Source organism: Excalfactoria chinensis, chromosome 22 (genome assembly GCF_039878825.1).
Source record: "Excalfactoria chinensis isolate bCotChi1 chromosome 22, bCotChi1.hap2, whole genome shotgun sequence".
NCBI classification, from domain to species: domain Eukaryota; kingdom Metazoa; phylum Chordata; class Aves; order Galliformes; family Phasianidae; genus Excalfactoria; species Excalfactoria chinensis.
Window position 1 is genome coordinate 2,514,395 of NC_092846.1, and position 22,451 is coordinate 2,536,845.

Sequence of the window (22,451 nt, forward strand, 5' to 3'; positions counted from 1 at the left end):
CCTGCAAGAAACAACCTTTTAATTTTTTGTGCTTTTCTTTTTCTTTTTTTGTTTTTGTTCCCCTTTTTCTTTCATTTTCACAGAAGAGATCAAAGAGGCTAGATGGTGAAAACATTTATATCAGGCATAGCAATTTAATGTTGGAGGTTTGTATGAACTCAAAGCTTTTTTTTCAGTTGCGTTTGCCTAGATCTGTGTTCTGTGCTCAACTTTTTCTTCCTCTTCTGCTGCTGCTGCCTTTCTTTTTGCATGCTACTGCATGAAATACTTTTTTTAAGTAGGCTTTTGCATGCTGACAGTAAACATGATGATGTGCAGGCATTCTGCCTTCTACCCCTTCTGACTTTCATTCTCTCATGCTCCTCAAGATATATGATTGGCAGAGCCATGCTCTCAGCCTGCTCTGTTCTTGGACCTCGTGGTGGGAGGCTCCTCTATGAGTTCCTGGTAGCTGGAAATCAGTTATTTCTGGTGGGTAAATGCAGCCCAGTGCAAACAAGGAAACATGCCCTGGGACAGCCTGCATTGCAGTACATCCCCTCGGGGCTGGCAGTGACCTGGTGGCAATGGATGCCCACCCATCCATTCCCGTTGGCTTTGGGAGCCCTTCCCCTGGCTTCACCCAACACAATCTCAGAACAGAACATGCCGATCATATATTTTCCCCTACACCATGTTACAGAAGACTCTGTGGCTTCTGATCCTCTGTTCCTGTGTTATATGTTTCTACTCCGACTTGCAGCACCAGCAGCTGGTAGTAGGGTTTTCCTCTTGGTATCTCTTGAAAGCAAAGTGTACTAACTGCCTTCTCCTAATCTGAATTCTAAAAGTTTTGCAGCTTTGGGGGATTTTCTTTTTTTTCTTTATTTTTAATGACTGCTACAATTTAAGCTTTTGGACACATGCACCCACCGGCAGAGTTTGGCCACCGCTGCAAGGACACTGCCTTGTTGCTTCCTTTAGACCAATTGAGTGGCTCCTCCTCCCCAAGTCCAAGCAGAGCTCTCACCCACACCCTGCTTCCAAACAGCTTTCTCCTGTTAATGAGGGACCAGGCTCTGCTCCCCCCACCCTCCCACTGGTTCTGTTGCAGGTGCTCCAGTGGCTCACCCCTCTGCTCCTCTTTACTCTGTGTGCGTGGCAAAGCAGGTGGTTTCCAGCAGACCTCACAGCTGCTGGCAGAGAGATGCTCCAGGAGCTGCTGCTTAATTGCACTGAGGGCTGTTTGATGCTCAGTGCTCCGTATGCTGCTCCCTGCGGACTTAGAAAAAGGCAGAATGTGAGGGAAAGCTTGGTGGTCATAGCATGTTCCTTAAGATGCTTTTAAGAGCAGCTGAGGTCTCCTACATAGCTCTGTGGCTGTAACCTCTCTGCAGGCTCAGATCAGCCCTTGGGAGCAGCAGCAGGGATTCAGGTGCTCTTCTTCTCTAAGTCAGAGGCAGCTGTGGGGCTCCTGACCCCATGCCCAGATGCAGTTCACGTGGAGCCCTCAGCCCACCTCTCCATGCCACTTCCCATAAGCAAACCCTGTGCTTTAGCTGGGACCGATGGCAGAGCTTTTGTTTCCCCAGAACTGTGCCAAAAAGAGCAGATTCTCCTTGGTTACTGGGGTCTACCACCTTATATGCTGCAGGGATGCAGGTACCAGAGTGGGACGTCTTCCTCTGGGGGGGGTGTTTGCTTCAGGAAGCTCTTGCTCTTCCATCTTCTTAGGTCTGTGGGCTGGCTACCAACTCAAAGCATAAAAGGAGTGAATTTTGCCAATGGTGCTTTTCCTGACCTTACTTTCTCCTTCTCTATAGAGTGAGGCTTGCTGTTTTCTGGCACTGTCCAGAAAAGTCGTTGTTTGGCTTAAGCCTATTTTATGCAAAAGCTTTGTGTTAAACTAACTGTTTGCCTGCAAGGGGAGGCTATTTCTAAACACATTAGTTGAACGGTGCTGACTTGCCTTAAAGTCTGTTCATTTATGCTGTAAACTGGCATTGCAGAGAAGAAATCTGGCCCTTTCCATATCAGTAATCTTAGCAGGAGTTTCCTGCTTGATCCAGTATGAAGTAATCGCTCAGCTAAGTTTTAGAGGTCTGCATCTTATCTTCAGCTCTGAAATCTAAAGCTCCTATGGTGGCTTTAGATGGGATGAGAGGAAAAAAAAAGGTAATGGGATATTGTGGAACCAAGGATAACTTCTGATAAGGCAAGAGAGAATAGGTATGAAGAGAAGAAATTGGAAAGGAGTTTCTTCAACATGAACTACACTTATATCCTTGAACACTCAGGCTAGCAGAGGGAAAAGGAAACAAATTGAAAAGCATGAAAGAACCCAACCAAACTTAGACTTGCAATTTAAAAAGCCCCATGTGCAGGAAGGCCATGAAGTGCCACCTCAGCTGTCACACCTGGAGATGAGCTGATGGCAGGTTTGGCTCCTGGAGGTGACCCTGCATGGTTCTGAGTGTGGTTTGCTCAATGCAAGACCAGAAAGAAGGGAGAGGTACATTTACAGTGTGAGCACCACTGATGGGAGTTGGCAACAACTCTGCTGAGCGCAGCTTTGCTTTATGGCAGCATAGGCAAACTGTAGGTGCCTGTTTCTCTGTCTCCTCATTTATTCTGTGTTTCCGCCACTAGGATCTAGATAAGACCCAAGAAGAAATAAAGAAGCATCACGCCAACATCAGCGAGCTGAAGAAGAACTTCATGGAGTCTGTCCCCGAGCCTCGTCCGAGTGAATGGGACAAACGTTTGTCCACTCACTCCCCATTCCGAACGCTCAACGTCAATGGGCAGATTCCATCGGGAGCAGATGGAGTGAGTACCTGGGGTCAGGAGGGTGCCCAGGGACAGCTCTGCTACCTGAGGTCAAGCCCCAGCTGCCCCCGAGGTTGGGTGTATTCAGGGTGACTGTTATGTGGGCTCTGGGGGGGAATCAGTGCTTTCGTTTTAGTGTCCTAAAGCTGTGGGTTTTATTTAGTTGGATGAAGGAACATGGGCATTGTTCACATGGTTTTGCTTCTCGTAGCGTCGTCTGTGCCGACAGTGCACTTTGCATGGCTCCTTTGGGGTTTGGCTTATTCTTAGTACCAAAGAATGCATCTCCCCAATATATTAAACAACACAAAGAAACAACCCACATCTAAATGAAATGGAATTGGCACTATGGAGATAATATTGCAGGAATCCAGTGGGCAAACACTAGCATGGCATCAATTACAGATGTCACTGCAGTCTCCACTTAATCCAGTCCCTGGGTTTAGTGTTGCACTGAGCTCTGCTAGTGCATGTAGGTGTGCTGTGGTGAAAGCAGGGCTGTCTGAGACAGCAGTCTCTGTCCCTGCAGAAGCTGTGTCTGCATGCTGAGGGCCACAATCTGAATCTCCCTGCTCATTTCCTCATAAAAGGGACTTCTTAGAGAAACCAAGATGGAGCAGCAACGTCTGCCAGCTTGTTTCTCCTTGGATAATGGAGAAAGCTTCTCCCTTCGTAATAATGCTGGCGCTTCCTGGCTCAGATTTGAAGCTTGTGAATGAAGCTGGTCATCAGTCCCTTCAATAACGAATGAGATTTTCATTAAAAGTGAAGAAGTTGAATCCTGGCTGCAGTGAAGGCAGCCATAGAATCTCTCCTAGATGAAGCTCAGCTTCTGCCCTTCCTGCACACTGCTCTGCAGAGAGACTTCTGTTTGCTCTTCATGCCATTGCAAGGCTGGTGGTATTCCTTAAACAGAAGTAATTCTGCAGTGGGTAGAGGGCTATCAGCAGAAGCACAGGGCTTCAGTGGACGAGTTCACTGCAGGCTCCTCAGAGCATGAACAAAGGCCAGCACAGGTCTTTTTTCCTGTTAGAAAAGCAGAACAACCCCCACCAAAACGAACCTGTTGTCATGCTTGGATTTATCCATGTGTTTATGGATGAGCTTTGCTCTTTGGTTGCTGTCTCAGTCCAAATTCTGCAGGAGTTTGCAGAGCAGAGCACTGCAGAGCTTGGCCTGCTGCTTTGTGCACATGCAGGTGGAATAGAGCAGGGCCCTCCAGCTCAGCAGCTGCAGTGCAGAAATGCAGTTCTTAGTTATTCAGAAGTTATTCAGTGGTGGTTGCATGTGGGGTCTTTGGGGGGCTGCTGTGCACAGCAACTGGATGGTGTGGATTTACCCGTTGAAGGCTGCAGTGGTCTACAGTGATGTGAAGATTGATGTCAGCTCTTGATTTGCATTTCTGGGAATGCATTTAGTTTGCATTCTGCTGTGGAATTCCAGAAATGCCTCTTTGCCATGTACAAAGAAGGCACTTCCTGGGGCTGTGATTCACTTGATCTGCACATCAGTGTAAAAAAGCTCGGGGGATGGTGAAAGTAATGCAGAGAATTCATAATGCAGAGCAGTCCCGTTTGTACTGTTCATGGTGGTATCTTAACCCTGTGGTGGTGGCAAGAGGGTATTATTCTGCCAGGGGCTGTTTTTTGCTCTTCCCATATTGCTGCAAGGCAACTGAACCCTACGTGCTTTGTGTGTCCAGGTAAAGAAAGTCACTGTGCTGTCTTCTGAGAGACAGGTTGGTTGGTGGGCTCGAGGTAAAGCTGCTGTTATGTGCTTCTGAAACAGAGTTCTGCTACTGCAATGGCACCAAGCAAAAAAACAACTCAACAGCAGCTGCTAAGTAGCATTTTTCTTTTGGCAACATGAAGTAGTTTCATAACTCACAACTTAACACCCAGAGGACTTTGTGCACTGCTGCAAGCTTTTGCAGCTTTTCGGTTTGCTTGTGTTGGTGCATGGCTGGTTGGAAAAAAGCTGCATGAACGATGTATTCGGAGAGAAAAGCAATGATGAAAGTTTAACTGTACCCCTGTTCTTTTCATGTTGTCTTTCTTTCCGTTTTTCTTTTAATGATCATGTTACTCTTGCATTTTATCTTTTCATTTGCTGCCCAGTCTCCCAGCTACTTTCTCCCTGATACTCATCACTTAGGGGTGTGCAAAGAGCCGGTCCCCAAATACCACACCGATCAGAGGAGGCTGGCTCAGCTAAGGGAGCTCAGAGCCAAGTTCTTCCTTTCATAGCTGAATGGAAGGGATGGAGAGCTGCCTGGATGGCTCACAGCAGCATTCCCACAGTCTTATTTACTTCCATGAACACACCAGAGCCCTTGCATGATCCTGTGTGACGACTTGACTCCTTTTCTTTTACACTCTTGAGAATCCAGGAGCAAAAGGACTGAAATGCAGAGCAAATAGAAAGGAGTTTGGAACCGTTCCACGCTCAGCATTTCGAACATGTAAAGATTTTTCACTTCTTCCAGCAGAATTTTCAAAGCGATGGAGATTTTGATACCGTTGCCTGAATTTTAAATTAAAAAACAAAACGTTTTCTACCTGCACTGAAGTATAAATGCTCGCCGTTATTTAACAGATGCTATTTTTAAGGGCACTGTAGAATAGGGAGTTGTACAAAGCGTGGTCCTTTGTCTGCACTGTTTCTATTTGTAATGCCACAAAAGCAGACTCTCATCCTGGACCATTCCAATTCCAAACCCATTGTAACAGGCTCGGACCATACACTTTGCCTGGAGGGCAGGCACAGAACACACGTGGATCATGACTTAGAGACCCGTGAGCTCTGTCAGGTAGAGTTGTGCTTTGTAGCTCAGCTGGGGGTGTGAGCTGAGCTCCCTGGGTCACTGCTTTCATAGCAGTGCATTTCCACGCTGACATTTGGACTGGCCAAACACTTTGCACACCTCCAAGTATCGTTTTGGGCACTTCCCATCTGTCATTTTTGTTCATCTCTCTCTGTCTTTCTTGATCTTCTACCACGAAAGCAGACACAGGAACGTCCTCTGTTAGTGCAGGATGAAGACATACTAAAAAAGCAGCAGATCCCAACTGAGACAACATTTCCCCTGCAAGCAAGCGAAGAAACTCTCCCAAAGGTTTCTATTCCGATTCCTGAAGAGCATAAATCACTCAAAAAGTGCCAGCTGTACTCTAGGATTTTTCCGTCTCCACGTCTCCCCTTTATGATGTCTTTTCTTGTGGTGGTAGCACTGACTGTTTGGTGGCTGCTCTTTCTCTGAACGGGAACAGGGTCACGCAGAAACCTCAAGACCAAAGCTCCTGAATCTCTTGGCCGTAGCATCAGCTGCATCCTCCTTGTCCTGGGCTCTGATCTGCACAGCTCGTTGCCCCTTGGGGGGGGAGGGGGAACACCCTGTGACACTTGCTTTAATCCTGTTGTTCGCCTTGTGGCTGTGATCTGTGGGGCCTGGCAGGAGTGGTAATGGATTGCCACAGATATGTGGGGATGGCTCCCGGTCTCAGAAATATGTGATCCCAATTGCAGATGCTTCGGCTGTAAGAGGGCAGGCTGACAGCCCTAACGTGTGGCAGGAGGTCTCCCTCCATGCAGCCACTGCTGAAGATGTGCTGTTAGGCTTGTTTTGAATGTACGGTGTTCACAAGCAGGACGTCTGATGGGGATCCAAAAACCTAAAGAGGCTTTTCAGCAACCTACCAAATCTAATCCATAACCACTCCTTCTCCAGGAAACTAAGACTGGCATTGAAATAAGCAGCATTGATCATCAGTGCTGCTATGAGTGTTAACTTAGAGATAGGGACCGACAGCTTCTCATTCTCCCAGTGGGAAGCCCTTGGCAAAGCATCACAGCTTCCATCTTGCGCCCGTATTCTCATTTCAAAGCAAATCTATCGTGTTGCAGGAGAAAATGCATTAGAAGGAAATGTTTATTGTAAGCATAGGTCAATCATTTTGCTCTCTCTTATGGTCTTGGTACATCTGTGTGGGGTTGTTTTTGTGTTGAACTGACTGTAGCATGTTTGTTTAAGTCACAGGAATGGGATAACCCACTGTTAACGCGTGTCGCCTTTGGTAGCATGTTGATGTTCCAGCTCTTCCATTTACCTGAACTGTAATAAGACCACTGTGCTCAGGCCATAGCTCCAATGTTAAAGCCATCTTTTGTTTTGGCTTCTCTAACAACAAAAAGAACCCCCTTGCATGCTGCTTGTTGTTTGCTCCCTACCCGTGTAGTTGTCTGGGTGATGCTCTTATTTATCCAAGTTAACTCAATAGCAAACATGGTCAAACTGTGTAAGATGGGCAGAACCGGGTCTGCAAGCTGGATGGGGCTTTGTGTCCATGGGGTTTCTTTGTGTATAGGGATTCTGTGAGTGAGCTGAGCCACCTGCTTCTCCTTCAGCAGCAGCAGCGTGCTTGATGTTGCTTTCCGTAGAGTGTTGGTGTAGGAACAGGTCTGAGAACAGCCTCCAGTGCCGTCAGTGTTGGCAGCTGCTTCAACAACGTAGGAGAGAAAGGAGGACAACTCTATTGCAGGGGCCAAAATATGTGAATATATATATATATAAAAATACCTGTATTTATAACCCTTCGTAGATCCGTACCTGTGCGAACAGTGTGATTTAAGAAGCTAGCAAATATGCTTACAGGAAAAAGGCGCAAGGCAAACTAGGTGTGTGCACAGCTTGGCATGTGCTGGCTCATCTGAAGGATCCCTGTGTGTGTAGAGGCTGAGGCTTTCTAGATGCTGTGTCAGAAATGTGGGTTACGAGTGAAACCCTCCGTCTGATCTCCAGGAATCCTTCTGATCTGTCTGCTCTCCCCGATTCTTGTAACGTGCTCCTATTAGTTCACCAGTTTGTGCCTTTAGGACTTAAGTTTTCTGCTGAATTCCTTGGAAAGTATCCTTCCCGTGACAATACACACTGCCTTTAACACACAGTCTTCCTCTTTCAGCAGCAGGAATGGCAGAAGGAAATCTGTTCAGGTGTACCACAGCCCAAAGGAGAGCTGAAAGCAGCCCCAAGGAGGACAGACAGCTCAGGGTACACGTGGCTGAAATGGAGGAGCACTGTGTTGAGATAAGTGGGCCTTGGAGAGGAGAGGTGGGAGAGCCAGGCCATGCGGTGCTCCTGCAGTGCAGAAGATGGTGGAGGGAAGAAGCCTTCCAAAAAGCTCTCATGTAATGAGATGTGGGAACCGTTCATCCTTCACAGCATGAGGGGACAGGGAACGTTCTGTTCTTCCTCTGTGTGTTCTGTCCGTTTTTCATGGAGAAGAATTAACCACACACCTCCTGCTTCCTTCCAAAAGCCATTGCATGGATCAATGCGTGCTGGTTGGGTTATTGCCCACTGTCTTTCTGAACTGATGATAAATACTCTGAAGCCACAGCAGTGGCTTTTGGACCTGAAGTCTGAAAGCTTTGCCCAGTGCAGTGTTTGAGCACAGTGCTCAGGGTGATCTTCTTCCAGAGTGCTGAGAGCTGCACTCTGTTGGCCACTCAATTCTGTAATTAAGATGGTTTCTCTCTCGCTTTCTGTTGTTGAACCTTGAGATATGGCTGGATATCATCAGCACAAAAAAACCCCAAACCCTTAAACTGTACATTCAGAGAGTGCTCAGGTAAGGATGGGAGCTTATCAAGAGCAGAAATACCCCCTGGCTGATGCTGGGTGTGTTTTGGGAAGGTCTTCGGGCCGTTGTGCTCTGCCAGCCACCTCTTCCTCTTCTCCATTTGCTTCTATGGCAGATGGAGCTACAGCAGTGCCCTGAGGCAACCTGCCAGGGTCTTGTTTTCATGTGTTGTGTGTATGACACGCGTTGTGCTGTGCTGGGTGATTCCTGCTCTCACTGCATTTGCTGGACATCCATTTGAGGCCTGGCATTGCAGGGGGACTGCAGGGCTTAGGGCTCAGGGGGGCCATCTGGCTTAGTGCAAGGGCAGAGGTCTCAGGTTTTCATTAAGGAACTTAGGTGTACTGAGCTCACTTCTTCCTCAGGAACAAACACGCTGCAAAGTACTGACAGCCCGTGTGATTCTTCCAAAAGGAAGCTGAAAATATCTGCAGGTAACCTCATCCCTGTTTGCATGGGAAATCCTGATTCTTCAGCACGAGGAGCTGCAGAAAGTAACATCTGCCATGCCAGAAACATGGCTGCTATGGGACTGCCAGCAGCACTGCTGTTCAATAGACTTTCCCAGTGCTTTGCAGCCTGCCTTGCTGCAGTGGGACTCATTGGTGCTCACGTGTGGGTCCCAATGACTGCACTAAGGGACCAGCTGAGGTTCAGCCCCTTTGTCTTGTTCCATCCTGGAGCTGGTGGTCAGCTCTGTGCTGACTTTCTATTCTGAATCTTCTTACCCTGATCTCCAGATAAATGGCAGAGTAGTTTCTTGGGCTTTCATGCTTAACCTAGAGTGGCCACATTTCCATTTCCATTACTAAAAGGGACAGCTGGTATTGTCTGCACATCCCGCTGTGTGCTGCTTTGCCCAGCGGGTTAATGGACAACAAACTGAGCATTCTCTATAGGAAGACTGTGTTGAGACTTGGGAGTTAAGGATAGCAGCAGTTTCCCTTCCATGCAGTTTTCTTGTTTACTGGCTTTGAGTTGGTTGTGCCTGTTGTGATCTGCAGGCTGAGGTAGGATGCTTGCCTAGAAAAAATGTACCCCAAAGCAGGGGGGGGTGTCACTGATTTGTTTGGAAATGTCTCAGCTTCCTCGTGCTGGTGACATGAGAGACCCTGATGTGTTGCCTTCTCCCGTATCCCTGTTGGCATCTCTTGGTTTATAACACTGGAGGGAAGGGCTGCAGGCTCTGGGTTAAGGCTGTCTGTCTTTGGGGCGGTGATTTGTTCCCCTCTGTGACCTTGTAGCAGTGGTACACGGTAGTGTTGGATCAGTTTGTGGGGACTAAGATTACTTTCTTTTTAACTACAATGCTCTCTTTTGGAACACTTTTTTGGCTTTGTATTTTTTCTCAGATTTTTTCTTTGTAAATATGTACATTTACCATTAATAAATGTTATTGCAAATCAGATTCTACTTTCCACTGCTTATTAACACCAAAGGCCTATGCCCTGTGCTGAGGTAACCCTTGGTATTGCTGAGCACCAGCAGCCCCTGAGCACGTGCAGCTCATGCAGTGGGATCCAGGTGTGGGTCCATGAGCTGGGCACAGTTGCAGCTGCAAACAGCTGGTGCAGCTTCATGCTGCGGTGCAGAGGGGCATGAGGGCTGTTGCTGGTAGCTGTGCATGCTTACAGAGTGGCCAGAGTAATGTTATTTGGGGTTAAACCCATCATGGAGCTGATATGTGTTGGTCATAAACCCTGACAGTGTCCGCATTCTGTCTTCTGTTGCTGCTGAATTGAATCTAATGCAGTGGCTGTATTGCCACACATGGCTTTTTTTTTCTTACTTCAGTGGGCAATTGAAATAAGAAACGCACAGCACTGAAGAGGAGCTGGAGCCTGAAGGAGATGGGAAGGGAGCAGAGTGTGGGGGGAGGAAATGCTTTTGGAACTGTCTCCCTCAGCAGCCTGAGTTTGGTAATGCAATGTTGATGCAGTGCATTGGGAGCGGCTGCTGTGTATCTGGTAATACCTTGGGATTCTGCTTCACGACAGCGTTTGATCTTTTTCTTCATCTTAAAGCACGCTGTGTATTTTCTTTGCCTTTCACTTGGGTCCAATTCTCTTTCCCCTTGCTGTTGTCTGAGCAGGCTGGTCAGGATGTTGTGATTCCAGCAATGGCAGTGGATAAAACAGTGGTCCAAAAATTGGAATCCATAAGGAATGGCAGTCGCTTTCACACTCCAAGCTTCTCTGAACAGCTTCTAAACTTTCCATCTTTAGGGCAGAGAAGCTGTGTAAGATGCAGGAGGTATTGTAAAAGAAGGATGTCTTGTTTTCTGCTTTATAATAATGTTTACTCGTAGTGCTTTCACAGCTGTGGGCTTGAGCATTCGCCATTTGATCTGGGAGTTCTTACTGGTGAGTGTGGTTCTCTGCAAAAGCACCATTATCTGCTCATGCCTCTGTAGCCATCACTCACACCGGTGGCCTGTGTGCATCTGTTTGGGGATAACCTAATAACATGCACCTGGTAACTGCTGCAATGCCAGGGTGAGCAGGGAGGTGGTGGGAAACAAGCACTGGGATTTAGAGCACGAAAAGGGGTTGTTACAGGGAGCTGGCAGACACTGCGACTTCATGCAGGAGTTTTATTCCAGTAGGGGAAAGGTGCAGACAGCAAAGAGTGCTCATCCCAGGCAGTGCAAGGAGCTGGGATGGCTGCTGCACGTGGTTGTGTCCTGAGCCAGAACTGCAGGTTCTCTGACGAACGCAAGCAAGCATCACTTTGCACAAAGAGCACTTCAGAAATAATCCTTTCAGCCTTTGGTGTCAAAGCCTGTTATTAATTTATCCCCAGTCTGAGTTATTCCGTGTCACTTCTTACACCGCAGCTTTCAGATTCATCGCTGTCCTCAGTTTCTTGCCAACAGTCGGGTGTGCAGAGGTCTGTATTCAGCAGGGTGACGTTTTAGTTGCGTCTGTGTGTGGCTGAATTTGTTTCTTCTGGGGCACTGCATCCCCCCTTGTGTTTTCTTTATGCTGTGTGTGGCTGCAAGCGCTCCATGGACCGGGGTTGGTTCTGTGCCTGCGGGGCGAAGCAGTCTGTGGGGCTCCGTGAGAACGTGCAAATCCAAGCCCTGAAAGCAGGAATGCTTTTTGCATTTGTAAAGTGAAGCAAAATCATGATAAGATCAGAATGTGTAACAGATGGCCAAATTCCCAGCGAGGTGGATTGTTGGGTTTGGTTGGGGATGAAGGTGATGTTTTCTTGCCTACGTGCAAACTTCATTTGTAAATACAGGAACAAACAGAGTCATATTGAAGAAAAGAAAAGGTGTGCACAAATAGTTAATTACCTATAGAAAGAAATAGCTCTTAATTAGCCTGCCTTCTTCATAGCGGGTGCAGGAAGGCGAGAATAAAAGTACTTCTGTTTAGTTGATCTTATCAGGATTTCAGCCTGCATGTCTGTAGCTGCACTGTGCTCTGTTGCAGATGTGTATGGCCACACCATAGAGTTCATCCCAGCTTTCCTGCCCTCCTGTGCTTTCACCATGCGAGATGCTTCTCGTTCTTCTCTATGTGAAAGGGGTTGTTTGTATTGTATGTGGATGTTTGTCTCCTCAGTGGATCTGTGTTTGCGTGGCTGCTTGATCTGCTTTGTTTTAACTGTGGATTACATTCCTCCTTTTGGTTGAACGGATGCCCCGTCTGGTATGGGAGGAATCTTGCTTCTAAGGCACTTCCCATTAAAGTCCAGAAGATAACACTGCATCATCTCAAGATGCCACGATTACTTTGCAAGCTTTGAAATGTAAAATTAAGGAGATGTCAGTGTATGAATCCAGGTTTTAAAGCAAGATTAAGTCGTTGGCATTCAAATCTGCCAACCTAAGATTGCATTCTATTTTGTGAAGCTTTGCAGTATAATATCTCCTGTTACACAACTTGAGAATGGGGCCTTTAAAGGTCCCCTGCAACTCAAATGATTCTGTGATCTGCACCTTCTGGAAGAGCACATACAGAAGAGGTTTGTAATCAGAAACAGCACATGTGTGCAGCCTGATCTGCTCATCGCAGCATTGATCACCATCACTTTGCTCCTGTTTCCCTAAGCAATACCCAGGAACTTAACAGAAGCCCCAAGAGGCTGGAAATGGGAATGGATAGAATCTTACAGGTAACCTGCTCCATAAAGAAGCTGGGCACTGCAGAACACCCCAGAGGAATGGGAGAGGAGCCCTTCCTGGGAGCCCTACTAAAATAAGCTTCTATTCTACACAAAGCAGTTATGCTTCTTAAAATACTACTGAGCTGTGCCATTAGATGATGTCAGTCAGGCTGAAAGCTTCTGATGGATCACAGATGGACCAAATAACCCATGGGCTTCAGACGTCACTCTTTAAGTGCAAGTTACAGTTTGTTGGTTGCCCAGAGAGTCTTCATAACAGAAGGTGAAGCAATGGTTTCTGTTTGTGCCATCACCAAAATAAGAGTTAAAGGTGACAAGAGTGGCAGAATAGCACAAGCACCTCTGGCTTGTGACAGTCTTCTGCAATATCCCAGGTGCTACAGATGTGTTTGCTTGTTCCCTGGAAGGCTGCATTGCTTTGTTCTGGTCTTCTCTACTGCACGCTATCACCGATGCCAATGATGCTGCACCTGCAGGAGGTTGAGCTATTGCAAAGGTTTCTGTTATCCCAGAGACCAGCAGCAAACTGAGTGCAGGGCATTCCCAATGCAAGGAGCCCAGCAAAGCACAGGCTCTGCACGTTGGTGATGCGTGGTCCTTCTGGGTTTATTCTCTTAACACGTGCAAATTTAAACAGCGTAAATTATTGCAAGGAGTTAAAAGCAGAATTGATGCCCAGCTGTAGTGTCACTGGTGGTTTTGTCTGTGTACAAAGGTCTCCACTTGCTACAATGCAATTATTCCTGTTTCCAAACCAGGCAGAGAACACAAGGTGGTGGCTCTTCATTTAATGTTGTTTTAATCTCAATGCATTACACCGTCATTGCATGGATTGCTGACCTACCAGGAGAACCGTGTCAGTAAATCCATCACATTGCAAAGGTTTTCAAGCTCTTAAATGTTCAGAATCCACTGCTGCTGCACTCACTGATGGAGATGCTGTAAGATACCAATGTTTTGCTTCATGTCTTCCTGTTCTTCCTAACCCTTTCTCTCTCTCTCTGGCCTTCTTGTGTATCCCTTTCTTTGTAGAATACGAATGACTTTCTCTACAGAGAGGATGTGGCTGAAGAGCCAAAGAGGAAAAGTGTTAACCCTGGCTTTGAATGGGAGGGCCCAGAGCAGTCGGTAGCTTTTAGCGAGACCCCAGTGCCGCACGCCTCCGAGCCTCCTCCACGTGGTGCATCCCCCGCCAGCAGCCAGGACCACGAGGAGGAGCCGAGCCGTGCCCAGGGCCCCTGTGCAGCTATGGAAGAGCTGCTGGCTGGCTCTGAGCTGCCCGAGCCCACCGCAGTCCCTGCTGCCCCTCTGCTGCAGCCCCAGGGAAGAGCGGAGGTGGCAGAGGCTGGAGAAGAGAGATTGGTGGGAGAGCTCGATGGCGAATGTCATGGCCCGAGCAGTGCAAGCGAGCTGCCTGTGGTCATTCGCTGCTTCCAGGTAGCCCTGCTCTCCCCACACCTCACTGACCGGCTTGGGAGTGGAACCCCAAACACTGCAGCAAGCAGGTGCCCCAGAGCCATGAGGAGGAGTTGTGCTTCCTTGGCTTGGGTGCTGTCTTGGCGCTGAGGACCCGGTCCATGTCCTGCAGTTGGTGTGCGCCAGCCCCTCTCAATTGATCCCTGCACTAAACACAAGATGTGCTTCAGCACAACGCCATTTGCCTTTCTGCAGTGGAAGTGTCCTCTGACATCCCCAAAAAAGGAGCATTTAGGCTTAAGGTTTTTGCCATCTCCTGTACTGCAAGGCTGAGCCTTAGCGCAGTACAGCAAATTGGATGCATTGTCAAGCGTGCTTCCATGTGACATGGGCATTGACATCCCTTTCTCCTCCCCACCTTCAGAGGCATTTTTGCCTGCTTCAGTGTTCCTGAATGTGAATTGCTTCCATTCCAATAGACGTCCGCTTCCCCTGCTAACAACTGTGGTGGCAGTGGTCAGATTTGGGACAGCAAACAGCAATGGAGTGATTGGGGCAAACTCTGTGGGGCTGAACTAACTCTTCTTTGGAATGATTATCAGGTGGTGGACGGCTGATTTCTTTCCTCCCCGTTTCTCTTCTGAGATGTCACGCTTCAGTTTTGTCTGACATTGATTTAATAAAAGTTAAAGGCCTACGATGGGATGAGGGTTTCTAATGAGATGGTCCACGAAACTTCTCAGCTCTGAACAAGTCTCCATTTGTCCGGGGGTTGTTGTTAATCGTATCAGTAAATGAGGGTCATCTCTTACTGGCAGCTGGCCGGGGAGCTTCTAGTCATTAGAAAGTTGGTAATCAGGGTTGATGTTCCTTATGGCATGGTGACACTGCTTGGAGCCTTACTGCCTTTGTTGGGCTGGGTTGGTGCCACGGTATCTGGGGATGTGGAGGATTTCTGTCTGTTAAATCCTTACCCGTGAGCTTTGACTTGTTGAAGTGTGTTGGAGCAGAGGCTTTAGCAGTGAAGGTTCCAGGCTGACCTTGCTTCCCACAGAGCTTTTATCAGATCAGTGTCAGAACCGACCGCATTTGTGATGTGGAAATGCTGACGGGCATTGACTGAGCTCTTTCACACCTGTCTCACAGCCACCCCTAGTGAAGACACAGACAGTCACCATCTCGGATGTGTCCAATGCTGTCAAAAGTGAAATTCCAACTAAAGAGGTTCCCATTGTTCACACGGAGACGAAGACCATCACCTACGAAGCTGCACAGGTAAGGTGTGTTCTGATTAATTCTCCAGGAGCTTAATTAAACCCATCTTAATGTGCAGCTCCTTGGGGTGATCCTGCAGCACCACCTGGTGCTGCCTGCCTTCCTCTGAGCAGCTGAGCCCACAGCACAGAGGTTGTGTTTGATACTTGGGGCATGCAGTGATTTTGGAGTAGCAGCGTTTTTAGCATCCCTGAAGAATCATTACCTCTTCAAGGTGTGCAATTACTTTTCAAGACGTGCATGCAAACAGATTTGATCCTCAGCTCTGGGATGCGGATCAGGCTGTGCGCATTTGGCTTTTTTTGTGCAGGGGCTGGCTTGGTTCCCCCAGTTCTCCTTGTTGTTTGTGCCTCTTCTCTTTATAAACACTTTTGGAAACATTTGAAGATTCTCCTTTAGTCCTCAATGCTGAAACAGGTATTGAGGTGGTGGGTCTGTATGTTTCCAGTCCTTGGGCTTTGTGCTGAGCCTCCGGGGACCCACAAAGTCCTTGTTGTGCAGCTGAGAGTCCTTCAGCCAGCTGCAGAGGGGATCACTTTGTCTCTTAATTCCTGCAGCCTGCTTCTGAGGTGGGGTTTGTCCTCAGATTGCAGCTTGCTCTGTTGAGGTGAAGCCCCTGTTTCCATCCTCGCTGCCCACAGAGGTTAATGGTGTTTGTTTTTGTCTCCCACAGACAGATGGTGGCAATGGAGATTTGGACCCTGGCATCCTGCTCACCGCTCAGACCATCACATCAGAGACCACCAGCAGCACCACCACCACGCAGATCACCAAGGTAATGAGATGGAGCTGTGACAACAGGAACAACAAAGTAAAGCAACAACACGATAAAGAGATGGGCAGAATTGAGTAACAGGGGGAAAAAAAGCTTAAATTCCTGTTCCTTTAAACTGTGATTAACACCAGAAGTGAAGCTTGAGGGTCCCAGAACTGCCTGTGCTGTATTAAAACTATAGGTGATGTATGACCTGGAGTCGGGTCTGGATGTTGGCTGTATCTGTTCTGTGAGACGACAGGAAAGAAATGCACTGTGAGTCAAAGCTCTTTGCTGGCACAGTTACAAGAAAAGATCATTGAATGCTTGACAGTGTTTGTCTATGAGCAGTGGCAGTTTTCCTCTGTGATTCTGATACTCTGGTATGACAGCAGTACTTGGTAATCCTATTTTTGGGTACCATCTTTAGGCAGGCAGCCCCAGTGCACTCGAATTCCTTTTCACTTCTCAGCTAACAGCAGTTTTCCCCTTTGTGGCAGACTGTGAAAGGTGGCATTTCAGAGACACGGATTGAAAAGAGGATCGTCATCACGGGAGATGCAGATGTGGACCATGACCAGGTAGGAGTCTGGATGCAGTTCAGAAGAGCTTCTCAGCATTGGCACAGGCTGCAGCCATGCTGCCTTGCTGAAGATAATTTAAACAGAAAACAACCTAGGGATTGTTTTCTGGGGTAAAAATAAAGCTCTAAAGCTGATTTCGATCATAAATTCCTTTCTGACAGTAGGCAGTTTCATAACTGGGACAAGCAAAGCTTAATTCTGCTCTGAAACTGGTATTGGCAGCAGTGTTCTGATAGAATTGCTTTGGAAAAGGGCGACTTAAAATCAACCTGCAAGAAAATGAAAGAAGTTCTCCTTGTTATCTGGATTATCTGCGTTAATTTGCTCAGACCTCACAAGAGAGATTTGCTGCAGTGTAGTGCCAGAAGTTGTTTCATAGCACTCGGCACCGCTGCAGAAGAGATGCCTGCATTAAATCTCACAGGCTTTATGCGAGAGCCTTTCTGATGAGTCAGCCCCTCTGGCCTGCAGCATGTGTTGGAAGTGATGGTTTTGTCATCAGAGAATCATACGTTACATTTAATTTTAGTTGCAGCTATCACGGGCCTGGCAAACACTTGTTCAGCAAGAACTAGTTAGTTAATTCTGACAGCAAATGTCTGAGAATGTCTGCAGCTTGTAGTCATGCTTGCTGGAAGAATAAACAGAGCTTGCTTAATTGCTTCCATCCATCTTCTAACAGGGGCAGCTGAGAGATGTGATGTAAGAGATGTGATGTGTTCTTAGAAAACCATCTTGCCTTTAAACAAATAGCCCAGTGCCACTGAAAGCCTTGCTCTGCCCAGCTCCAAGGAGCGTGCACACCTCCTCTGCATGAAGCTCCTGGCCAAGCTTTGACTCGCACAGCAGTGTGTACAGATCCAGTCTGACTTAATGATTCCAGCATCTCATCACCTCGTGCTCCTGTTGGGATCAGGAGCCTTCAGGACATGAGAATTGTCTGCTTGGTGTAATGTGCACCATTGATTCCTGCCATGCCTTTAAAACATGCTTCCTTCCAAACTGCAGCCAGGCAGCTTGGCTTTCCTTTCTTTCTGCCCAGAGTTAGAAATAGGCTCTTATTACCTTAAGCTCCCCATGGCCCTTCTCTGACGTGTGCTCTCTTGCAGGTCCTAGCTCAGGCCATAAAGGCAGCGAAGGAGCAGCACCCGGACATGTCGGTGACCAAAGTGGTTGTGCACCAGGAGACTGAGATTGCAGAGGAATAGCAGGGCTGAGTAAGTAGGGAGACCAGGTGCTGTGAAGGACAGTGCTGTTTGCTCTTCAGGGCAGGCAGCTGATCTCAGTGCGAGGGGATGTTTGGCTCAACGTGGTCAAAATGTATGGAAAATTATTGTTGTGCTTCAGGGAAGCACATTCCTTTCTACAGGAAGATGGCTGTGAAGAGCCATAACTTACCCTGTTTCTCTTTCTAGGAAGGGTTCTTTCCAGATGACACCAGGAAAAAAGAAATGCAGCAGAACTACAAAACAACTGCCTGGAGCACAGAGACCTCAGAGCTACACGACTTTACCCTCAGAGACTGAACATTCATATCACTTAGCAGGAGTTACGCTTTGACGTTTGAACTTGGGATTGTCCAGAACGCACTGGATCCTATTGGATATAGTTTGTTGGTTGTTTCTTTTATATACATATATATATATATATACATACATATATATATATAGTGATGAACAGTATGCCATATTTCTAACTGTACTAAAGATTTTTACAGGTTTTCAGTTTTGCATTCCCTCTCACAGCTTCTTGCTCAGGCTCAGACACAACCCGTGGGGCTCTTAGGGTTGCTTAGTGGGTTTTTCCTGGTTGTTTATTTTGGGGGGGGGGGGTTTCTTTTGTGTTTTTAAGTCTTCTTCCCTCAGCCTGGTTAGGCGTCGTGGAGATAGAGCTGCATCAGAGCATCCCCTGAGCGCAGGGTTGGTGCACACATTCAGAAAGCAATGGGTCCTTCTGCCAGAAGAGCCACTTGAAAAGGTCAAACATGAGTTCGTGCAGCATTTCCAATTAATTACCTCCATTTGTAGCTCTAGGCAGTGTGAGACTCCTGCAGAACACCCGGGCACAGAGCAGGGCTTCTACCTTCACCGTGAGCTTCATAGAACCATTAAGGTTGGGAATCTCAGATCACCATCCCAACCATCCCCCCCCTATGCCCACCCAACCCTCATCCTTTGGAGTCTCTTCACCTTTGGGTGTTGGGCCCCCAATGTCTGAATGCAGTAGGGTTGTGTGATGTAACGTATGCACACATCCTCCTAGTTGGCTAGCTTAAGGAATACTGGAAGTTGCTTCGAGTACCTTATACTGTGAATTATAGAGCTTTAAGAGGACTGTGGTAGATATCTCCCCCTCCTCCCATGCATCTCTGCTGAATGCTCCCTGCCTGGTTGTGTTTTCTAGATGTCATTAAATTGAAGAGCCCTTAGAAGTGTGCGTTTAGGATATTTGGACTCTGGATGCTATTAAGATAGTCTTATGCAGCATTCACAGTGACTGATTTTTTGGTGTCCATAGTTTTTCACTTGTTGGTGTTCTTGATTTTTAAATGAGGTTTTTTTTTCCCCCTTGTTATGGGTTGTTTTTGTTTTCCCCCCCCCCCCCCCCCTCCTGGTGCTATTTAAAGCTGAACACATTACCCACGTATCAGGGCAAGGTGTTGCATCCTGCTTTCATTTCATTTAAAACCCTATAGACAATCCTTCCCCAGGCCAACGGGCTGCACTGGGAGAAGGAACCTTAGGAGATGTCACATTGCTGGTTGCAATAAAGCCAATGTGGAAAGCAGTGCAGCACTCTGGGAGTGCTGCCTCCCCTCCTGTATGCTGGGGGAAGGATCTGTCTTTTGTGGCTGCCTTGCTGGAATGAAACACCAGGGCTCCATCTGCATCTTCGGGCTGAGCTTACAGACCATGTACAGAAATAAGAGAGAGAAAGAAAAGCACATAACGTGAAGTTTAGTTGTGGAAGCCCCAGGCACCCCAATCGCACCCTTGGCCATCCCCACTCAGTGGATGCCACCCAGCACTCACTGCTGGTCCCCTTCCATGGCTCCCATTGCTGAGCTCCATGGGAATGCCATCACCGTGCCCTGGTTTCTCCTTCCAGCATTTAAACATGAACAAATAAGAGCTGTGTAAAGTCTGCCTAACGCTTGTGAGCACTAAGATTTGGAGGATGCAATGTTGTATTATTTTGTATTCAGAGTAGGGTGGCGCAGAGGTAGCTGAAGGTGTGCAGTGCTCTGCTGCTGCTGCTCCCCAGTCAAGGATGGAGAAGGGCAATAAAAAAGCCCCTGCTCTTTGCTCTTTTAAACTTGAACGATTTGTTTCTGAAGTCACTGGACTTAACTGGGACAGCAAACAGCCCTCAGACTGCATTGAGGCTCCTTGCCACTTCTCAGATTCAGGTGCACGTGTTCTTAAGCTGTCAGCATTGATGGGAGCCCACACCGAGAACGTGGCTGAGCTGCAGCATCCCCTCCGGCTGTTCCAGGGCTCAGTGCCCTCCTGGAGCATCCTATGCTGCCCATTAGGTCCCATCTTCCTATGTCCACCTGAGCAGCCCCTTCCTTGCATTCCCTGCAGCACAGCCCTTCCGTAATGCAGCATCTCTTTTCCAGGAGCTGAGTTCTTTGCTCCTGCCTTCCTGCATCTTGTTGGCCAGCAACTGGGTGCACATTAGGAGCCTTTCAGAGCTTTGCAGTGGTGGATTAAGCACTTAAGAGACACTCAGCAGTCACTAGAGTTGAGGGGAGTGCCATGCAAGGCTGGTGGTGCTTGGCCAATGGGCAACCTGCAGTCATGAGAGGCATTACCCAACAGGCTGCACGAGTGTGCACTAACACAGCTGCACATGCCCCTTTTGGAGAGGTCACAGAATAGAATAGCCATTCTTTTATTCCTATCTTTTATTTTTTTTTTTCTTCCTATTTTATTTTTTTTTCTATTTTTCCTCCTGCATTTTGGGTGGTTCTTTTATCCTCACGCTTCCCCCTTTTGAAACCTCGAGCGCTTCAAACAAGACAGAGTTCCTCCCTATGGTGAGAGCTCCTGCTGGGGTGGCTTTGGGCAGCACAGTGCTGCTGGGCACCGAGCAGCTCCTGCCCATGGGGCTGAAGGCAGCAACAGGCAGCATTGCTTTGTACAGCATTGCTTTGTGCAGCATTGCCTTGTGCAGCATTGCCTTGTGCAGCATTGCTTTGTGGAGCATTGCTTTGGGCAGCATTGCTTTGTGCAGCATTGCTTTGTGCAGCATTGCTCCATGCAGCATTGCACCATGCAGCATTGCTCCATGCAGCACTGCTCCATGCAGCATTGCCTTGTGCAGCATTGCTCCATGCAGCACTGCTCCATGCAGCACTGCTCCATGCAGCACTGCTCCATGCAGCACTGCTTTGTGCAGCACTGCTCTGTGCAGCACTGCTCCAGCTGCCAGCCCTAGCGTGCAGCCCGCACCCCTTCCTGCACCAGCTTGTTAAAGCTCACCCTGTTAAGGACAAAGCAACTAAAGTCTATTTTTATGAATGTTCCCAGCTCTTCCCACTCCACAAATTCACCCAGAGACTGTCTTGATTGTATAATATACATTATATGGAAGCTATTTATATATGAATGAATGTTTTTATAGGAGGAGCGGAGCTCGTGACCCGCGCTCATCCATTTACATCTGGCTCCAGTCACCAACCAGCCATTTCTGGGGTGTTGCCCACAAACTGCCTCATTTCTGGTTTAACGAACTGTGGTTTGCTGGTTTCCTAGTTGTACCGTGACCTGAGAGGTGGGAGAGCCCTCAGCTTAGAGATGGAGCTTGTAAACACACACACACACACAAAGAGAAGGAATGAGTTGAGATATGAAGGAGCTTTGTAAAGTTCTTAAGGCAGTGGTGAATTGGCTAGGCTAGCTGGTCACACTCTTTATAACAATAGGAACTTATTGGCAGATCTTTAGAGACTGGATAGTGATGGGAGCTGTTCTTTTGGACTTTTCATAGTGAAATCAAAGGGAAAGTTGCCGTAGCGTTTAGACAGACGTAAGTGTTCAGTATTGCTTCTTGTATTGCATTTTTCAATAAATTTTCAAACAAAACCACATCTCTGCCTCCCAGGTGCTTTCCTTACCAGCTCTCTTCCCAGCGCTGCTCCCCTGTGGTTCACTCCATGCCCTCTGCAGCCCCAGGTTGGGATGGGAACCCCCCAAAGCAGATCCTGAGTGCCCAGCTTCCCCCCCCCAGCGTCACCATTTAACAGGTGAGCACCTCTATAAAGCAACCACTGCCAAGCCCTGAATGGCTGTGACCAAACCGGAGCAGAGATGTTGTCTGACATCCACAGCATCCTTAAGAGCAGCAGAAACAACAACAGGAGGCTGTTGGGGCTGGGGGCCAATTGGCTCTTGAACTGCTCCACGTTTTCAATTGCAACCCGCTGCAGGCAGAACTTAAAAAGAGAGCCATAGAAATCAGCCACAAATAGTTGGGAAACGGCCTCGACCCAGCACAAAGACCAAGCTGAAAAGCGCATCGGGTCGCTGAGCCAGCAGTGCCCCAGGCTCCGAGCTTTGTCCAACCCCATTAGGATCACCGTGTGTGCCAGCGAGCCCCAAATGCTCCTTAAATAACCCTGCCCCAGGGCTGAGGGCTGCCGAAGTGCACAACCCTATGGCTGCAGGAGCAGCCCTGTGCCACGGGGGGAGATGGAGAGGGGTCAGAAACACGAGTTTGGGGTAGAAAGAGCAAAACTTGGCACAGCATTCAGCTGGTGAGACGAGGAGTTGGCCCTGCGTCCCTTTAACCCCTGCCTCTGTTTCCATCCATGCGCAGCCTGCCTGCAAGGGA

At 47.9% G+C, this 22,451-nt stretch overlaps 1 protein-coding gene across 17 annotated transcripts in view; it reads left to right on the plus strand.

The window, feature by feature from the left end:
- The window catches only part of EPB41 (erythrocyte membrane protein band 4.1), a 68,452-nt gene extending 47,000 nt beyond the window's left edge, over positions 1-21,452 (plus strand). For 10 of the 17 annotated variants that reach the window (XM_072355387.1, XM_072355388.1, XM_072355390.1 and 7 more), the window contains 7 exons: positions 84-146; positions 2,629-2,808; positions 15,147-15,275; positions 15,949-16,050; positions 16,530-16,610; positions 17,723-17,830; positions 18,029-21,452. In XM_072355387.1, the coding sequence (XP_072211488.1) occupies positions 84-146; positions 2,629-2,808; positions 15,147-15,275; positions 15,949-16,050; positions 16,530-16,610; positions 17,723-17,821 (654 nt within the window). In that variant the 3' untranslated portion in view covers positions 17,822-17,830; positions 18,029-21,452. The other 7 variants (XM_072355391.1, XM_072355382.1, XM_072355394.1 and 4 more) reach the window with 4 other exon arrangements.
- Positions 21,453-22,451: the final 999 nt, after the last annotated feature.